The sequence below is a fragment of the Myxocyprinus asiaticus genome, chromosome 31 (assembly GCF_019703515.2).
Source record: "Myxocyprinus asiaticus isolate MX2 ecotype Aquarium Trade chromosome 31, UBuf_Myxa_2, whole genome shotgun sequence".
Taxonomy (NCBI): domain Eukaryota; kingdom Metazoa; phylum Chordata; class Actinopteri; order Cypriniformes; family Catostomidae; genus Myxocyprinus; species Myxocyprinus asiaticus.
The window spans coordinates 44,512,725-44,532,724 of record NC_059374.1 but is presented as its reverse complement, the minus strand read 5'-3'; the positions used below and the strand labels follow the sequence as shown (position 1 = coordinate 44,532,724).

Genomic DNA, 20,000 nt, shown 5'->3' with positions numbered 1-20,000 from the left:
ATTTATGAACAATTGGAGTCTTTTTTTGAGGGGGTTCTCTGAAAAAGAGACACATTTTTTGCAATTAGTCGACAGTATGTGTGAATGGTGAGCTTTTAAATTTGAGTGTGAAAAATAGCTTGCGGCAGTCCAAAAATGCCCCAGAGTTTAAGGTGCACTCAGTAACTTTTGTCTTTGTGTCATCTTGGACTTACACTGACACCTAGTGGTTTGGATGCAGCATCATTTAAAATCAATAGTTTTCTGTTTCAGATGTCATTGTAGAAATGTAGTATTCACAGTCAGCCATGATTACTTTAATCAATCAGTGAAAGTGTCCAATAACAGGACAGTTACTGAGATTAAGTGAGTAGTATTTAACTGGTCATGTGATTCTAACATGGCCGCCCCCATGAGGAGACCCTCTCCATGAAGAATAAAACAGCTTTTATCAGGTTATTGATATGACTGGAGTCTTCATTTTAATGTGAGTGATCATGATTTTATATGTTTCAAAATTACAATTCATGTCTTTAGGAGTTACACTTTTTAATCAGGAAAAAATTACTGAGTGCACCTTTAAAATAGCAAGTGGTGTAACATCAAGTAAAAAGTATCTAATTACTTTCCTTGTGCTTTATATTGAAAATGAATTTTCAAACATATTTTTGTAAGTACAAAATTTAACAAATATCATGATATTTTGAGTGACAAATATCAAGAAGTATCCATAGGGTTACTCCATTTGACCTGAACAAAATGTGCCTTTTCATCAAAACATCAAAATATCAGATAATTTTTAAAACTTCACACAGTCATGAGGGTTTAACGAGGTTCTCTGTGTTTTATAAAGATGAATAATAAAAGATTATTCTGCACTACTTTTTCAAGAATTTCAGCTTTTCATGAGCGTTTATTTTTTATTGTCTCTGGACGGTTACACCACATGACAGAAAATGTTCAGTGTGTTTTATTATTGAAACGCTGAAGTGTCTGTGTGTGTGTTTCAGCATGAGCACTATGTGCAGGACTGTAAGGATGCAGAGCCAGACGTGTGGTTTATTGGGGACTCAATGATTCATCTGATGCAACAACACGAGGTAAAACAAGATATAGTTTTCAGTATCAATTCTACATTCATTTCTTGTTATTTTAATTTCTATGTCTTGTCTTCATGCCTGTACTGATGATTATTACTAGTATGGACAGTAATATAGTAGGGTGTTTCTTCAACTTCAGGCCACTTTTATGTCCCACAAGTTGATTTTTTTTTATTAAAATAAACAGATTTCAACTTTTTCTTTTTGTTATATGAAGGTCTCATTTTAAACTGAAGTTAGTGTACTTGTTAACCAGGTGGACAAAAGTGTCAGTGAAGAGCATGCTTGAGATGAAATATGAGACAAAATGTCAAAAACAAGAGAATCAAGAGAAATGTCACTTGAGAGCAGAATATTTTTATCAATCACACTGTAATTTTACCAGATTTATGCAAAAAGTGAAAATATGATTTAATTGTGTGTATTGTTATGAAATTAGCTTTAGTCATTTCATTTGAAAACTGTTAAAAATATCATTATCCCATCAGAGAATTCTGTTAAACACAACACAGAACTTGAGATGAGCTGGAAATGAATGACATAAATCTCCTGTGATGCATGTACTGTGCATGTCCACAAAACATGGTATTACCAGGGTACATGTCATAAAAACATGGTATTACCAGGGTACGTGTCCACAAAACATGGTATTACCAGAGTATGTGTCCACAAAACATGGTATTACCAGGGTACATGTCATAAAAACATGGTATTACCAGGGTACGTGTCCACAAAACATGGTATTACCAGAGTACGTGTCATAAAAACATGGTTTTACCAGGGTACATGTCATAAAAACATGGTTTTACCAGGGTACATGTCCACAAAACATGGTATTACCAGGGTACGTGTCCACAAAACATGGTTTTACCATGGTACGTGTCCACAAAACATGGTTTTACCAGGGTACGTGTCCACAAAACATGGTATTACCAGGGTACATGTCCACAAAACATGGTATTACCAGGGTACGTGTCCACAAAACATGGTATTACCAGGGTACATGTCCACAAAACATGGTTTTACCATGGTACGTGTCCACAAAACATGGTATTACCAGGGTACGTGTCCACAAAACATGGTATTACCAGGGTACGTGTCCACAAAACATGGTTTTACCAGGGTACGTGTCCACAAAACATGGTTTTACCAGGGTACATGTCCACAAAACATGGTATTACCAGGGTACATGTCCACAAAACATGGTATTACCAGGGTACATGTCCACAAAACATGGTTTCACCAGGGTACATGTCCACAAAACATGGTATTACCAGGGTACATGTTCACAAAACATGGTATTACCAGGGTACATGTTCACAAAACATGGTATTACCAGAGTACATGTCCACAAAACATGGTTTTACCAGGGTACATGTCCACAAAACATGGTATTACCAGGGTACGTGTCCACAAAACATGGTATTACCAGGGTACATGTCATAAAAACATGGTTTTACCATGGTACGTGTCCACAAAACATGGTATTACCAGAGTACATGTCCACAAAACATGGTATTACCAGAGTACATGTCCACAAAACATGGTATTACCATGGTACGTGTCCACAAAACATGGTATTACCAGGGTACATGTCCACAAAACATGGTTTTACCATGGTACGTGTCCAAAAAACATGGTATTACCAGAGTACATGTCCACAAAACATGGTTTAACCAGAGCACATGTCATAAAAACATGGTTTAACCAGGGTACGTGTCCACAAAACATGGTGTTACCAGAGTACGTGTCCAAAAAACATGGTATTACCAGGGTACATGTCCATAAAACATGGTTTAACCAGAGTACGTGTCATAAAAACATGGTTTAACCAGAGTACGTGTCATAAAAACATGGTTTAACCAGGGTACATGTCCACAAAACATGGTGTTATCAGAGTACGTGTCCACAAAACATGGTATTACCAGAGTACATGTCCAAAAAACATGGTTTAACCAGGGTACGTGTCATAAAAACATGGTTTAACCAGGGTACGTGTCATAAAAACATGGTTTAACCAGGGTACATGTCCACAAAACATGGTGTTATCAGAGTACGTGTCCACAAAACATGGTATTACCAGAGTACATGTCCAAAAAACATGGTTTAACCAGGGTACGTGTCATAAAAACATGGTTTAACCAGGGTACGTGTCATAAAAACATGGTATTACCAGAGTACATGTCATAAAAACATGGTATTACCAGAGTATGTGTCCAAAAAACATGGTTTAACCAGGGTACATGTCATAAAAACATGGTATTACCAGAGTATGTGTCCAAAAAACATGGTTTAACCAGGGTACGTGTCATAAAAACATGGTTTTACCAGAGTATGTGTCCAAAAAACATGGTTTAACCAGAGTACGTGTCCAAAAAACATGGTATTACCAGAGTACGTGTCATAAAAACATGGTATTACCAGGGTACGTGTCCACAAAACATGGTTTAACCAGAGTACGTGTCCAAAAACATGGTATTACCAGGGTACATGTCCACAAAACATGGTATTACCAGGGTACGTGTCCAAAAACATGGTGTTATCAGAGTACATGTCCACAAAACATGGTATTACCAGAGTACGTGTCATAAAAACATGGTATTACCAGGGTACATGTCATAAAACATGGTTTAACCAGGGTACATGTCATAAAAACATGGTTTAACCAGAGTACATGTCCACAAAACATGGTATTACCAGAGTACGTGTCATAAAAACATGGTATTACCAGAGTACATGTCATAAAACATGGTTTAACCAGGGTACATGTCATAAAAACATGGTTTAACCAGAGTACAGTACATACAGTTGGACATCGTTAGTAGACTAATTAAATAAACTAGTGAGACTGTGAGAAATGTTTCAAACAAGACTTTACTTTTTAAAAGTCCACAGTGATAAAAGTGTCTGAAGTTGAAGAAACACAGTAATTAAACACCTGACTCTTATGCTTTTAGTGTGTAATTGAGTGTGTTTCTCCTGTGGTTGTCTCAGGTGTGGAAAGATCTCTTCTCTCCTCTGCACGCGCTCAACTTTGGTTTGGCTGGAGACACGACCTGTAACGTTCTCTGGAGGATCCAGAACGGAGAACTTCAGAACATTCAGCCAAAGGTACAGAAGAGTACAGGATATTACATCACAAACAACAGAACAGTGTTGAGCTATGATGTGTATGTGTGTGTTGCCCTCAGGTGGTGGTTTTGTGGGTTGGCACTAATAATCTCCAGCACACAGCAGAGCAGGTGGCAGGAGGGGTGATGGCCATCACAGAGTTCATCATGTCACAACTCCCTCACGCCAAAATCATCATACTGGTATGACTGAACATAAGTGTGTGTTTGTGTGCAAACTCTATGTTACCTCCTCTGATAATGACAGCACACTCACACTTTCTCTACGTTGTTGTCAGGGTCTTCTGCCTCGTGGTGAATATCAGAACCCTTTACGTGAGAAGAACGCTGAGGTGAATGTGTTACTGCGCTCACATGTATCGCTGCTCGACCATGTTCACTTCCTGGATCTCAGCTCTGAGTTCATCCAATCAGACGGATCCATTTCAAAACAAGACATGTTTGATTTCCTTCATCTGACGGCCGCTGGATATCAAACTCTCGCCAAACCTCTGTACAACCTTCTGCTGGAGATACTGGACGAAACCACTGCAGAAAACTGTTAGACATGCAGAGACTTGTCAACATGCTACATGTTTATTTGGTATTTCATTTCACAAAATCATCTTTCTCTTGATTCAACTTTCAAAGGTGCTTAATTGGTATGATTGCTATAAACATAATATTGCCAAATCATCAATAACAGTCAGTGAGTAGGAGTTGGGTAATGTGTGTATATGTTTGTGTGTGTGTGTGTGTGTGTGTGTGTGTGTGTGTGATGTCAACTTCCCAAAAGTATTTAATGTCAACTACAGACATCTGTCTCTCTCTTTCTCCATAAATTCTTGCAGTAACCCATAAACATAAGCATATCTCTGTCAAATGTCTTTATTACTTTAAAAAATATCATATAAGAGCTTTTGAATGACAGAAATGCTCTAGAATCAGTATTCATCCAGATCATGATGATCATGTGAAATCATAGCGTTCATTTATGAACATTGTATATATTTATATGATGGAAATGTTTAATTAACCCTTATGTTGTGTTTCGGTCATTTTGACCTGGATGACTTTACTTTTTTATCTTTTTTATCTTTTTTTGTTTTGCATAATCCAATTGGAATAAAATTCCTTGACTTTGTTCACATGTGGTATCTGAAAACACACCAAGAAGATTGACCATTTTCTTTACATTTCTTTGGTTTTATTTCACTTTGTTACACTTGTTGTGTTCCCGGTCAGAAATAACCGGCCATTGAAAATGAATGGATTAGACTACAAAATACAGAAATATTAAGTGTTCAGGAGCATCACAATCCTTTAGATGAGCACATATGTGGATGTGTGTTTGCACACATGTCCTCGTACATGTGCACGCACACACACACTTGCACACTCACACATACAGTCACGAGTTCGAATCCAAGGCGTGCTGAGTGACTTGCTAGGGAGGGTAGAGTCACATGGGGTAACCTCCTCGTGGTCGTGATTAGTGGTTCTCGCTCTCAATGGGGCGTGTGGTAAGTTGTGTGTGGATCGTGGAGAGTAGCATGAGCCTCCACATGCTGTGAGTCTCCGCGGTGTCATGCACAACGAGTCACGTGATAAGATGCACGGATTGACGGTCTCAGAAGCGGAGGCAACTGAGACTTGTCCTCCACCACACGGATTGAGGTGAGTAACCGCGCCACCACGAGGACTTACTAAGTAGTGGGAATTGGGGAGGGAAAAGGGGATAAAAAAAAGATTTCCTATATGTTGTGTTTGGGCTTGTTTGAATCGGGATAGTCTGCTGTAAGTTACGATATGTCATTGTCTATGTTATATGTATGTTTCAGGAAGTAATAAGGAAAAATGTGACCAAAAAAAAAATACTCCTGTTTATTATATTTGTGTGTGTCTGTGAATTTCATGCACTAAAACTCACTACAGTTTGATCTCTGAGTGAAACACATTTAATCATTGCATTTTACTAATTGAGACCTTTCCAACGATATACAACACATGACTATTTCAACTTTTTATGTTTTTACCAACTGTGAATATAACTGTTGTGATAATAAATTGGCAAATTATGAGGACAAAACAATTCTTATTTGTCAGCATATTAAAAAGCATTATTTAAGAATTGGTTGGATCATATATAAGTCCAGATTCTAAGTTTTAAAATGACACCTATATTGTTTAGATCAAGTAAGTGGTTATTCATTTATTACATAATTATTATTATTTGTAATGTTTTCCGCAGGGAGTGTCCCCCACTAGCCCGGTATAAGCTCAGTTCAATGTGAATCCTATCAATATATAAATATATATTGGCAAAAAGATCTAATGCAATATCTTGTGATAATATATGCAATATGAGAGATTTATTAACAATATGTCATTTCTGATTGGGAACACAACAGGTGTTAAACGCAACACAATAAAACTAAGCCGTAAATAAACTGCTGATGGACAGTCAATGTGGCCAATCACATCTCACTCTGTGTTCAACCCTGTGCTGCTATTGGCTGTTGAACAGCGTAGTCCCGCCTTACGATCTGATTGCGGTTCCTGAGGCAGCTGCTTTGCCTTTTTAACTGAGAATAAAATATTTTTGTAAAACAGGTTTATGTTCATAAACACTAATGTGTGTGATTGTTACACGCTGGTACTGTTTGAACAGCACTGCAGCTCACACACATTTTTGTCAACAAAAGACAGCGACAATCACTGTGAATGTGTGTGCAGTATGAACGTTTTGTATGACGAAGTCAGTGTAAATGTGTTTTGAATATGTGTGATATTATGAGCTTTCTATAATATTTAGTTCGTGAATGTGTTGTTGTGTATGTGAGTGTGGCTCATGTGACGCGAGCGCGATGACGTCACTACGGTGCGGCGTCCTGTCGGTATCAACACAACAGCGGATCAGTACTGACACACTTTACACATATACATTTCATTTACATTAGATTGATCTCAGACTGTATGTGATTGTAAGAGCTGCTGTGTGTTATTATGTGTTTGTATCGGATCAGTCGGATGTATAGCGGATAAAAACACCATCAAGCTCAGCGCGAGACACGGTCAGTCTGTACATTTATCTGCAGTTTGTGTATATACATATCATTATACTATACATGCTGATTATACTAAACATATATACTGATATGAGTATGTGTGCATACAGCCAAACCTGAGTGTGTATGTATGTTTGATGAATGTTAATGTAGTTTTGACACCTGAGTGTGTGTACATTAACATACATGTTTATTTGAATGTTTTGTTATTAGTGTGCAATGCCAGAGCCTCCTTATTTAAATGTTTACCATCTGATAACAGAAATAATAGTTTGTTTGATATAAGTTAGTTAATTTGATGTAACTATGGTAATGAGGGACCTATGGTTTCTCTAGTGAAAGTATGGTAATTATGCAGGTACTGTGGTAAATAGTGACGAGCACTGACTGTGTTTTCTTCATTCAGACTCTGATGACGGATCCAGTATGCTGGAGTTCTGCTGCGGTTTTGTGTGGTCCGGCCCGGGCTGCCTGGTCCTGATGCTGGTGTTGTGGGGTCCAGTGGCGGGCGGCACAAATGTCGTCATCCAGAGAGATGCGCAGTTTGATGTGACATATTATGACACGGTCACCAGTGACAACCAGACCATCTACTCCTATAACCACACCGTCTCCAGAAACAAGGCACGAGACCATCAGAACCAGCTTCCATTACTTTATTAACACTCAGATGTACCATCACAACAACTCTCTCTCTGTCTGTCTCTCTCTCTCAGACGGAGGGTGTGCGGGTTTCAGTAGAGTTGTTGTCGGAGAGCGCTCAGAGTCCGGTTCTGTTCGTGATCCGTCAGAAACAGGCGGTTCTGTCGTTTCAGGTTCCCCTCATCCTCCGAGGCCTGTAAGTACACCTGTTGCCTAGCAACCTCCTATCCCATAATAACCCCCACCACATTCACAGAGGGGCTGGTGTTGAGTTCGGCTCGCGTCTCTAATGGCGTCAGACGTTTATCACGTGTCAAAGTGTCATTTGGACTCAAATATGGTGATCTGCTCATTCGTGTGTGGACTTTGATCTTTCTGTTCCTCATGAAAATTTGTTCTTGCATAAACTGCTCAAATGAAGCAATAAACATGTCCATGCCACTGTGTGACACTTTCTGTTCCGTATTTTTAGTGTACTTACAGTAAACACACTTATAATGGCAGTTTATGGAGCAAGTGTACGGCAGGGGTTAAAAGCAGAAAAGTGATGCTTTTATTTTTGTTAAAACACTCACAGGAATTAATCAGTTTACGCTGTAAAGTGTCTAAATCGTACTTTTGAGGTGGAACTACTTTTCTATGTGGAAGAACATATGCTTCTACTGATGTAATTCCTGTGGGTGGAGTTTAATCCATGTAAACAGTGATTTACAGGTAGTTATGTCACGTCTCTTAACCTGAGCTGAAAAACAGGATATAACCTGTACAATCAGGGTTGGAACGTGATCACACCAGTCTTATGCTAATGTCAACATGAAATGGCATTCACAAGCCATTTATATCCATTTAAATTATTTCTGAGGGGGTTTTTAAAGATTTACTGTTTCAGTGGCATACCCAAAATTTAAGGTATATAGCTTATAATAAAGGTATATTGGCTTTTAACTCGGGAGAAAAACAAAACAAAAAAACATGGAGGGTCAAGTGTTTGGTATCATTTATAGAAAACTTTTCAAATGTTTTAATGATATAAATTATGATTAATTCTTAAACTCTCAGCCTAAGAAACTGCTGAAAAATCACACTTAAATTTGGGCCAAAAATTAACTTCTTTTCTTATTTTTCTGATTTGACATTATATATCTCTAGGTGTAAATAAGGTGGCTCCAAAAAAACTGCTTTTGTTTTGTTCTCAATCATGTCAACTGTAACTGAGAAAAAGTATTGTGTTGATATGACAAAGCAATCACACGTTATAACATTACAAAAATAATTTATCATAGTGTCCAAAAAACATCTACAAACAAATAAAACATAATAATTGTACATAAGAACTAATTACACATGCAAACACAACAATGACTAAAGGTTTGCATAGCATGCAGACATGATTTTAGTAATGAGATTTCACAGAAAGAGTTTCATTCTGTGTCATTTGAGTCATCATTGAGTCTGTGTCATGTATTTGGCGCCATCTCCTGGTGGTCATATGTAACATTGTGCTTCATGTGGATTATCTAATGATCTATGCATCTGATTACCTTGTGTGTGGACTCGTTTGAAAGATAATCACCTCCTCTAAGTAGTGATACGTGATATTTTATGTTCTGTTTATTTTTCGTGAAGTTATACGAGAAAAAACAGCATATAAGCAACACCAACATAATTGTCAAAGACATACACTACCGGTCAAAGGTTTTGAAACACTCATTCTTTATTATAATTTTTTTTTTCACATTTTAGAATAATAGTGAAGTCATCAAAACTATGGAATAACATAAATGGAACTATGGGAATTATGTTGTGACTAAACAAAATCCAAAATAAATCAAAACTGTGTTATATTTGAGCATCTTCAAAGTAGTCACCCTTTGTCTAGAATTTGCAGACATGAACTCTTGACATTTTCTCAACCAACTTCTTGAGGTATCACCCTGGGATGCTTTTTAAACAGTATTGAAGGAGTTCCCATCTATGTTGGGCACTTATTGGCTGCTTTTCTTTATTATTTGGTCCAAGTCATCAATTTCAAAAACTTTTTTATTTTTTTTAATTAAATTTTAGTTTTATAATGAAATAAATTAATATGGTGGCACAATTATATTTTTGTCTACAAAACTAATTTCAAACATTTAAGCATACGTCTTCAGATCAAAATAATTGTAAGATCATGAGAAACATTTCAGTCAAGTGTTACAAAACGTTTGACTGGTAGTGTACACTTAGCTATTACTCGCTATAATTGTGTCTGTGAGTAAAACAAATAGGCTGGTTTTATTCTACTCTTTGAGAGCTTTCCAACAACATATGACACATGAAATTATTAATAAATTATCACAACGGGAGTCGCATGGCGCCATGCGAGGGTCGGACGTTTGAACGGTGAGCTCTGCGCACTTTGCTAGTTTTTAATACTATTTGTGTCATAAACCAGTGAGATTCAATACACCCTGTTCCATAACTGTTCTATGAAGACAATATGTCAAAGAATTCAAAATCCTCGGGCTCTGGAGATATTAAAAGGCACTTATGTGCTCAAGCTGATACCCCTGACAGGGCCCCAAACCGGGGACTCGGTTTGGACGATGCGGTGGGAGAGATTCAGCGTCAACTGTCGAGCATGTCGGCAATGCTGGCGAAGGTCGTTGCTGACTTGGAGGATCTTGCTGTAATACGTCGATCGATCACTGCTATGGAGACGAAATTCACTGAGTTGGTTACAAGAGTGGTGGATGTTGAGAAACGGATCGATTATCTGGAGTCATTGTAGAGGGAATTAGCTGCTAACCCGCTAGCGACCAAGACGGACTTGGAGTGCGTTTGGGAAAAGTTGGAAGACCTTGAGAAGCGTAACCGGCGAAACAACGTCCGGATTTTTGGAATTCCTGAGCATGAAGAAGGCCGAGATATGGTGAAATTCATAGACGGGCTCTTTCCGAGTCTGCTCAACATAACAGGCCATAAGCTGGAAATCGAGTGAGCTCACAGAGTTCCGGCTCAGAGATCTGCAGAAGGAGACAGGCCCCGATCAATTCTGGCTAAATTTCTGAGATCATCCGATAAAGATCTTGTGTTATGTGGGGAGTAAAGGAAGGCTTTCTTGGAAGAAAAGCATTTTCTTGTTCCCAGACTTTGCGAATTCGACAAGAGAGAAACGTGATTGATTCAAGGAATGTAAGAAACTCTTACACCAACGGAAGGTCGCTTTTGCACTGATGTTCCCGGCCAGATTGAGAATAGATGCTAAGGATGTTCACAAAATATTTACATGCCCACAGCAAGCAATGTCCTTCATAAAGTCAATGACTGAGTAAATTATTTGTGGTTCTCATGTTGCAGCCGAGTGGGCCTGACTCACTGAACATTCACTTGACTGCCCGAGGAAACTGAACGGCCCTTTTTTTTTTTTTTTGCTGGTTCCGCCTAGCGGCTGGAGTTTATTTTGTGGAGGAACACACCTTCGGGACAGTTTTGTGGATGAATCTACATGTCTCACAAAATCTGGATAGAAGCACCGGACTTAAGCAATCTGACGGCAAAGTTGTCGCAGGGAGTCTCGTAGGCGTACTTGGACTGTTTGAGTTTAGAGGGATGGACGCGCGTGGGGACACGTTTTTCGTTTTTCTGTTTGTTTTGTTCTGGGGGAAGTTCGGGGTTTGTTTGTTGCTCCAATGTTGGAATGTGGTCTTTATAATTTTGTTTTTGACACACACTGTATTTTTTCTAATATGTCAAAATGTCAGATGTTAATATGAGTGGATTGTCTTTCTCCACATGGAATGTAAATGGGTTGGGGCACCCCATAAAAAGAAGGAAGGTTATTACTTTTCTTAAACGTAAGAAATATGATATAGTGTTTCTTCAAGAAACGCATCTTTCCCCGCAGGAAGCTGACAAATTTGGGAAGATATGGGGTGGACATGTTTTCTTTAGTGCTGGCTCAAGTAAGAGCAGGGGAGTCATTACACTGATAAATAAACATCTACAATTCAAATGTCTCAAACAGATTAAAGATAAATTAGGAAGAGTCATTATTGTTTTAGCAGAAATTCAGGGGCAAAGGTTGATTTTGGCTAATATTTACACACCTAACGCTGATGATCAGGGCTTTTTTATAGATCTTGAAAGGATGTTGCAAGCTGCTGGCACCCCTCATGATATAATATTGGGAGGAGACTTTAATATTTTGATGGACTCAGTCCTTGATCATAGTGAAGCAAAAGTGTGTAAACCCCCTAGAGCAACATTGACACATCACAGGATGTGTAAAAATCTTGGTCTTTCAGATATTTGGAGACTTTTGAACCCATCTGGTAGGGACTATACATTTTTTTCATCAGTCCATAAGATTTATTCTCGATTATCTGGAGTCATTGTAGAGGGAATTAGCTGCTAACCCGCTAGCGACCAAGACGGACTTGGAGTGCGTTTGGGAAAAGTTAGAAGACATTGAGAAGCGTAACCGGCGAAACAACATCCCTCATTTAATCTGTTGTTGATTGCTCAATTGGAAATATCTTAGTCTCAGATCACATCCTGGTGAGTTTAGAGGTGTTGCCACATATTGAGAAAAAGAAATCATATAATTGGCGCTTTAATGTATCCCTTTTGCCAAATCCTGATTTCCAACAAATGTTAAAGGCTGAAATCAGTGTTTATATGGAGACCAACTGGTCCTCAGTATTATCTGTGGGCGTGGCTTGGGAGGCACTTAAGGCGGTTCTTAGGGGTCGGATCATACAGTATGCCTCATTCCCCAAAAAATCCAAAGCACGAGAACTCGTGGAGTTGGAAGAGAATATTAAAAGTGCCGAGGCAGAGCTGAAGCGCCGAATGTCATCTGATGGCCTCAGAGAATTGACCCGATTGAAATACAGATATAATACTATTTTGTTGCGGAACGTGGAGTTTTGGTTATTCAGGGCAAGACAGTTATACTTTGTGTCGGGGGACAAAGCAGGAAAACATTTGGCTAGATATATGAAGCAGAGAGAATCTCTTTCTATCATTCCCTCAGTGAAATCTGCTGATAGTGACATTTTTACTTCAGCCATTGATATTAATAATGCTTTTAAAGAATTCTATATTGATCTTTATAGTTCCACATCTTCGTCTACTGATGAAGATATTAGAAAATTTGTGGAACCATTAGAACTCCCTAAACGGACGACAGAGCAAAAACTCTCTTGATTCTGAGATAATCTTGGAGGAGCTTGACAAGGTAATTAAGGCCTTACCTACAGGCAAGGCTCCGGGGCCAGATGGTTTTGCCGCAGAATGTTTTAGATCCTATGCTACAGAACTGGCTCCACTTTTGTTAGAAGTTTTTACTGAATCATTAAAGAAGGGAAAGCTTCCTCCAACCATGACACAAGCCTGGATCAGTCTGATTCTTAAAAAGGACAAAGATCCAAGCAAGTGTAAAAGTTACCGTCCAATTTCCCTGATCCAGCTAGACATAAAAATATTGTCAAAAATTCTGGCTAACCGATTAAGTAAAGTTATGACATCTCTTATACATAGAGATCAGGTGGGGTTTATTCGGGGCCGTAGCTCTTCTGATAATATTAGACGTCTCATCAATATCATGTGGTCAGTGGCGAATGATCAGTCTCCGGTCGCTGCCATCTCACTTGACGCCGAAAAGGCGTTTGATATGGTAGAATGGGATTATTTTTAAGATTTTGGAAATATATGGGTTCGGGAATACTTTTATTGGATGGATTAAGTTACTTTATAGACACCCTGTAGCAGCGGTACAAACAAATGGACTAATCTCAGATTATTTTACTCTGGATAGGGGCACTCGGCAGGGTTGCTTTCCCTATTATTGTTCTGTCTTGTTCTGGAACCATTAGCAGCTGCGATAAGAAAGGAGGATGATTTTCCAGGGGTGACGGCGGGAGGTGTGGTGCATAAGCTTCTGCTTTACGCAGATGATATTTTATTATTCGTCTCCGACCCCACTAGATCTATGCCTTGCCTCCACAGAATTATTAATTCCTTTTCCAAGTTCTCAGGATACAAAGTAAGTTGGTCTAAATCCAAAGCTTTGGCTCTGACAGTGTACTGCCCAGAAACGGCTTTCCAGCCGGGTGCCTTCCAGTGGCCCAAACAGGGCATTACATATTTGGGGATTTTATTCCCAGCAAATTTGTCTGATTTAGTTAGAGTTAATTTTGACCCTTTAATAAAAAGTTTGAGCGATGTCAGCAGGTGGGCTTCATTACATTTATCGATGATTGGGAAGGTTAATGTTATTAAAATGAATTGTATTCCAAAATTCAACTACCTGCTACAATCTCTCCCTGTAGATGTCCCCCTCTCTTATTTCAAGCAATTTGATAACATAGTGAAGTCCTTCATTTGGAATGGTAAACGTCCCAGATTACATTTCAATAAGTTACATAGGCCGATTGAAGGTGGGCTAGGCCTTCCCAAGATTTTATTTTATTATTATGCATTCGGTCTCAGACATTTGGCTCATTGGTCACGTTCCAGAGAGCCCCTCCCTGGTTTTGTGTTGAACAGGAAGTTCTTGCCCCTATTTCGCCATTGCAAAGCCTTTCTATCAAACTAATTGAAGAAGTTAAGTTAAACCCCGTTATTCGTATTTACACTCGGTATGGACTAAAGTGTCCAGATTGTTTAATTCTTAAATTTTTTTTTTAATGTTGCCTCGAGCATATGGCTGAACCCCAAATTCTGTATTAATAAGTCCCCTTTCTGCTGGTCAGAGTGGATTGTGAGGGGGGTTACTACACTCAGTGACCTATATGAGAGTGGAGTGTTGAGATCCTTTGAAAATCTGGTTCAACATTTTGGGATTCCCAGATTTCAGTTCTTTAGATATTTACAGCAGCGACACCTGCTCTGTACTATTTTTGGGAGTAGCACACACCCCCCTAAAGCGTCAGATACTCTGGGAGAGGTGATTGCTGATTTTGGAAAAGGTCATGAGGCATCAGTGTATTACTCCCTGTTAATTCAGAGTCTGGGGGACGGAGCTTTAACTTCTATCAAGAGATTACGGGAGAAAGATTTAAACTTGGTATTGGAGGAGGGAGTGTGGGCTAGGATTATAAAAAACATCAAGTCTGCATCTAGAGATGCAAGGGTGCGTCTGATGCAATTTAAGATTTTACATCGATTCTACTGGACCCCCTCTAGATTGTATAGGCTTGGTCTTAAAGACACACCCACCTGCTGGCAATGCCAATCAGAGGATGGAGACATTACCCATGTCTTTGGGGGGGGGGGCGTATTAAGATCCAAGAGTTTTGGTTGAAGGTTCAGAGTCTTGTGAGTGATGTATTGGGCACTCGGGTTTCATTTTGCCCCAGACTCTGTATTTTGGATGATGGGGCGGTCATTGGCATTGAGAATAGACATATAAAGAGTTGGGTCCTAACTAGCATCATGATCGCCAGACAGATTCTTTTAAGGGGTTGGAGGTCGGCTGGAGGAGTGATGCTCGGAGATGGGGAGGGTGGCGGCCTTTGAAGAAGGGTCATTTAGAAGACTAGGAAATTGAATTTGTTTGTGGGGAAATGGGGCAGATATCTGACGTTGCTGGATGTGTGATTATTATTATTTTATATATTTGTTGTGTGTGTGTGTGTGTATGTGTCTATAATCATGTACAACCACTGGGATGTTGTTGGGGGCCAGGGTGGGATTGGGAGGGGGAGGGGTGTTAGCGGGGGTTGATTTGTGTATATATGTTTTGTTTTTCTGTGAGGACTGCCCAAAAGATCCTCACAACCAGAAATGTCCTCACAGAACAGGTTGATTCTCAATACTTGGTCCTCACAAGTATAGCAAAACCTGCACACACACACACACACACACACACACATACACATACACACACACACAGACACACACACCTGTACAAAACACACATGACAGATGTAACAAACATGAACTAAATCAAAGGTTCTACTGTTTAAAGGGGTGTAACGAGAGCAAATGTTCATGCACGCATTAATCTAATTAGGGCTTGAAAGAGGAAATTGTCCACATTTGACCAGCTTACAGTATACTCACACATCAACATTCAGCAGTTCATGAGAGTAAATAGAATAATTTAGTAAAGAAGTATTAATGTTATATAGTTGTTTTGATGAAGTTTAGTTGAAAAAGAATACGTTAGTTTCATAACTAAGTTCTATTGATCAGTTATGAGTCATAGTAAAAGTAATTCTCACATTAGATGTTCATATAAATTGTATATAATGTTATATTTAGATAAAATTTCACAGAAACGTTGATAAAAAAAGATGTCTTCACATGTATCTCACTGGTTTTGCTGTAGTTAATGTATATTTTGAAATGTCAAAGAATTTCTACATTTTATTATTTCTAAAAAAAAAAGGCATATTAATTAATAACTTTTATATTTGTCAGTTAACATGCCAAAAATATCAATCTTTTTACATGTATGAACAGTTAAGAACCTGTTAATGACTTACAGTATAGTTTTAGATGAAAACCATCGGGTCATGAATGATTTATAAGCTTTAATTTTAACGGGTCAAAATTGACCCGCAAATGCAAAAGTTGTCTGCAGATTCTGAACGCAACAGGAGGGTTAAAGATGGAATCACTTATAAGATTTGATTGGGTTGATGTTAATGATTAAGGTGATTTATAATGTGTTGTGTCTCTGCAGATACCAGAGGAAGTATCAGTACACTCAGGTGGGCCGTACGCTGTGTCAGCCGCCCATGAAGGTCATGTCAGAGATGCAGTTCTTCTATATTGACGTGTCGACGCTGTCTAGTGCAGGAATCCACTATCAGCTGCGAGTCAGTCGTGTGGACAGTTTCACGCTGCAGTGAGTTCAGACAGAATCACATTGATATGATGTCACATCTGATCCGTCTAGTCAGCATAAGTATAAAGTCTGGGCCACATTGTAGTTTATTAAGACAAAGAACCGCCCACTTAGACAGGAAGAGACCGTCTGAGCCAACCACAATATTTTAGTGCGTAGTATGTGTGTGTGTGCGGTCTGATCTCTCTAAATGTCACACTTTTGTTTTCTCCCTCTGTTTAAAGGACAGACAAGAAATTCAGCTTCAATGCAACACCGTCCCAACCACAGGTACACACACACACACACACACATAATTGCTTTAGTGCTGGTATTACTTCAGTGGTTTATCTGGTTTATTTTCTCATTGTGCAGAAACAGATTCACTGAACTGATTTCAAATCAGATTCTTTCACTGAAGATCAGTGTGAATGACTGTTACAAACACTCCAGAACTGATCTCAGAGCAGTCTGTAAAACTTGTAATGTTTATGATCATCCTCTGAGCTGCCACGTTACAGAGCTTTACCAAACAGGTGTGTGTTTGACATCCTGTTTCTGAAGGAATTAAATCAGAGAGAGAGAGAGAGAGAGAGAGAGAGGTAAAGACTGAACACTTCTCAATAAAATGTTCATATTGTATGTGTGTGTGGTTCAGTGTCACGGAAGACTGTTTATATGAAGAATTGGATTAAATAGCTGCAGGAAGTGATTACAAAGCCAAGCACAACATTAGTAGATATATGCATTGATGGCACTGTGGACTCACAGTGTTATTAAAGGAATCGTTCACCCAAAAAGAAAATTCTGACATTATTTAAAGGGATCAAATCGCCTCAGAAGACTTGGAAAGTATGTTTCTATGTGAGTTATTAGATCTAACCGCGGTTATTGTGCACTTCAAATTCCAATTACATTTTACTGTCAAAATAAGAGAATAAACAGCACATGTGTCTCATTCAATTGAACTTTGACCGTCTCACTGAGGTGTGCAGCTCCTGAAGAGCATGTGAAGATGAACCGCTTCTGAACCGGACTCCAAGCACTGTGATGCGTGCGCCGTCTCCGGAAGTTCACGCTAAACTGATTTTAGTGAAAGCAAAGTGCTCAGGTTTCACTTTGATTTAACAATCGTGTAATAGCAAATGTTATTTGTAGTTTTGGGTTCATACACTGTTAATGACACGCAGTGACACAGAGGAGACCCAGAATGAAGAAATGCAGAATCTCAAAGATCTTCATGTGAAATAAGGGCCTAAAGTCACGTGTGAAATTGAAGAATTTTGGATAGAAATATTTTACTATTGCATAATATAATATATGGACTAAAGCTAACCAAAAAGAGAGAGATATTTTAAGTATTTTGAAGTATTTTGATATTTAAAGAATTATATATAATGTCATTTATACGTTTTTAAAGCCTTAAAGGAAACTGTGTAAAAATTAAATATGAATAAATGACTTTTTATAAATGACACTCATACATCTATGACAAAAGTATGACAGTTTGTATGACAATTAATCATCATAACCATAACTATAATCTAAAAATAAATTAATCAAAGAGAAGTAACAAAGGATCTTCAAAATCAAGGGCAATAGTGCTCGTTTTATCATTAAAAAAAAAAACAGGTTGAAGGTGGAACTTAAGTTCTAAATTTCAAGTAAATGATTACTTGCTTTTTGTGTTAGAGTACCCAACTACAAAATGACTGGAAATACCCATCTCTAATACAGATGCCTGACACACACAGATCTGTCCAGTGTAATGACTGTGTGTGTGTTTGTAGTTCTTCAAGTATGTGTTTCCTGATGGTGTGGACACAGTGATAGTGAAGGTGAACTCACAGAAGAACTTCCCCTGCTCAGTCATGTCTATACAGGACATACAGGTGAGACACACTGACACACACACACACACACACACACACACACACACACACACACACACACACACACACACACTGACACACACACATAGACACACACACACACATACTGACACACATTGACACATATAGACACACATTGACACATAAAGACACACACACACTGACACTGACACACACACAAATACACACTCAAACACATTCACTCACACAAACACACTGACACACACACATACTGACACACACACTGACACACTCACTGACACATACACACACAGAAAGACACACAGACACATACACACACACACACTGACAAATTCACTGACACTCACTGACACATACACACACAGAAAGACACACACACTCACTCACACACACACACTGACACACACACATAGACACACACACACACATACTGACACACATTGACACATATAGACACACATTGACACATAAAGCCACACATTCACTGACACTCACTGACACATACACACACAGAAAGACACACACACTCACTCACACACACACACACTCACACACACACACACACACACACAGACACTCAGTCACTCACTCACTCACTCACACACAGACACACACACACATACAAACACACTGACACACACAAACACACACTTACACTCACACACTCACAAACAGACACACACAGAAACACACACAAACACACACTTACACTCACACAAAAACACACACTCAGACACACACAGAAACACACACACTCACACAGAAACACACACTCACACACACACACACACACACACACTGACACACTCACACACACACACACTCACACACACACACTCACACAGACACAAACAGAAACACACACTCACACACACACAAAAACACACACATTGGCACACATACACTCACACACACTGACTCACACACACACACACACACACACACACAGACACACACAGAATCACACAAACACACACACTGGCACACATACACTCACACACACACACACACACACACACACATGTCAGAGTGTGTTTTCAGGTCATTCAGTCATGTGATCTCTCTCTCTTTATCTAGTGTCCAGTTTATGATCTGGATAATAATGTGGCGTTTATTGGAATGTATCAGACTATGACGACCACATCTGCCATCACAGTGCAGGTAACACACACACACACACACACACACACACAGAATCAGTGTATTGTGATTATATATGAGTGTTGTCGATGTGTGTTTCAGAGGAAGGATTTTCCCAGTAACAGTTTCTATGTGGTGGTGGTGGTGAAGACTGAAGACGAGGCGTGTGGAGGACCGCTACGATTCTACCCACTCTTACCCGGTAATTAATCCAATCCCAGCACCGTCACATGAGAATCCACTACGATATCAGTACGGTTTCTGTGTAT

General features: G+C 39.0%; 2 protein-coding genes across 3 annotated transcripts in view; both read left to right on the top strand.

Annotated features, from left to right (window-relative positions):
- Nucleotides 1–6,281, top strand: part of LOC127421841 (platelet-activating factor acetylhydrolase IB subunit alpha2-like) — an 8,016-nt gene extending 1,735 nt beyond the window's left edge. Inside the window, exons 3-6 of the mRNA XM_051665011.1 lie at nt 990–1,079; nt 4,074–4,190; nt 4,271–4,393; nt 4,489–6,281. Of these exons, the coding sequence (XP_051520971.1) occupies nt 990–1,079; nt 4,074–4,190; nt 4,271–4,393; nt 4,489–4,755 (597 nt within the window). The 3' untranslated portion in view covers nt 4,756–6,281. The remainder of the gene's footprint in view (nt 1–989; nt 1,080–4,073; nt 4,191–4,270; nt 4,394–4,488) is intronic.
- A 768-nt stretch (nt 6,282–7,049) lies between these two features.
- The window catches only part of LOC127421821 (SID1 transmembrane family member 2-like), a 38,665-nt gene continuing 25,714 nt past the window's right edge, over nt 7,050–20,000 (top strand). Inside the window, exons 1-8 of one of the 2 annotated variants that reach the window (XM_051664967.1) lie at nt 7,050–7,263; nt 7,664–7,881; nt 7,974–8,095; nt 16,574–16,738; nt 16,963–17,008; nt 18,508–18,609; nt 19,669–19,752; nt 19,834–19,933. In XM_051664967.1, the coding sequence (XP_051520927.1) occupies nt 7,684–7,881; nt 7,974–8,095; nt 16,574–16,738; nt 16,963–17,008; nt 18,508–18,609; nt 19,669–19,752; nt 19,834–19,933 (817 nt within the window). In that variant the 5' untranslated portion in view covers nt 7,050–7,263; nt 7,664–7,683. The remainder of the gene's footprint in view (nt 7,264–7,663; nt 7,882–7,973; nt 8,096–16,573; nt 16,739–16,962; nt 17,009–18,507; nt 18,610–19,668; nt 19,753–19,833; nt 19,934–20,000) is intronic. The other variant, XM_051664968.1, reaches the window with a different exon arrangement.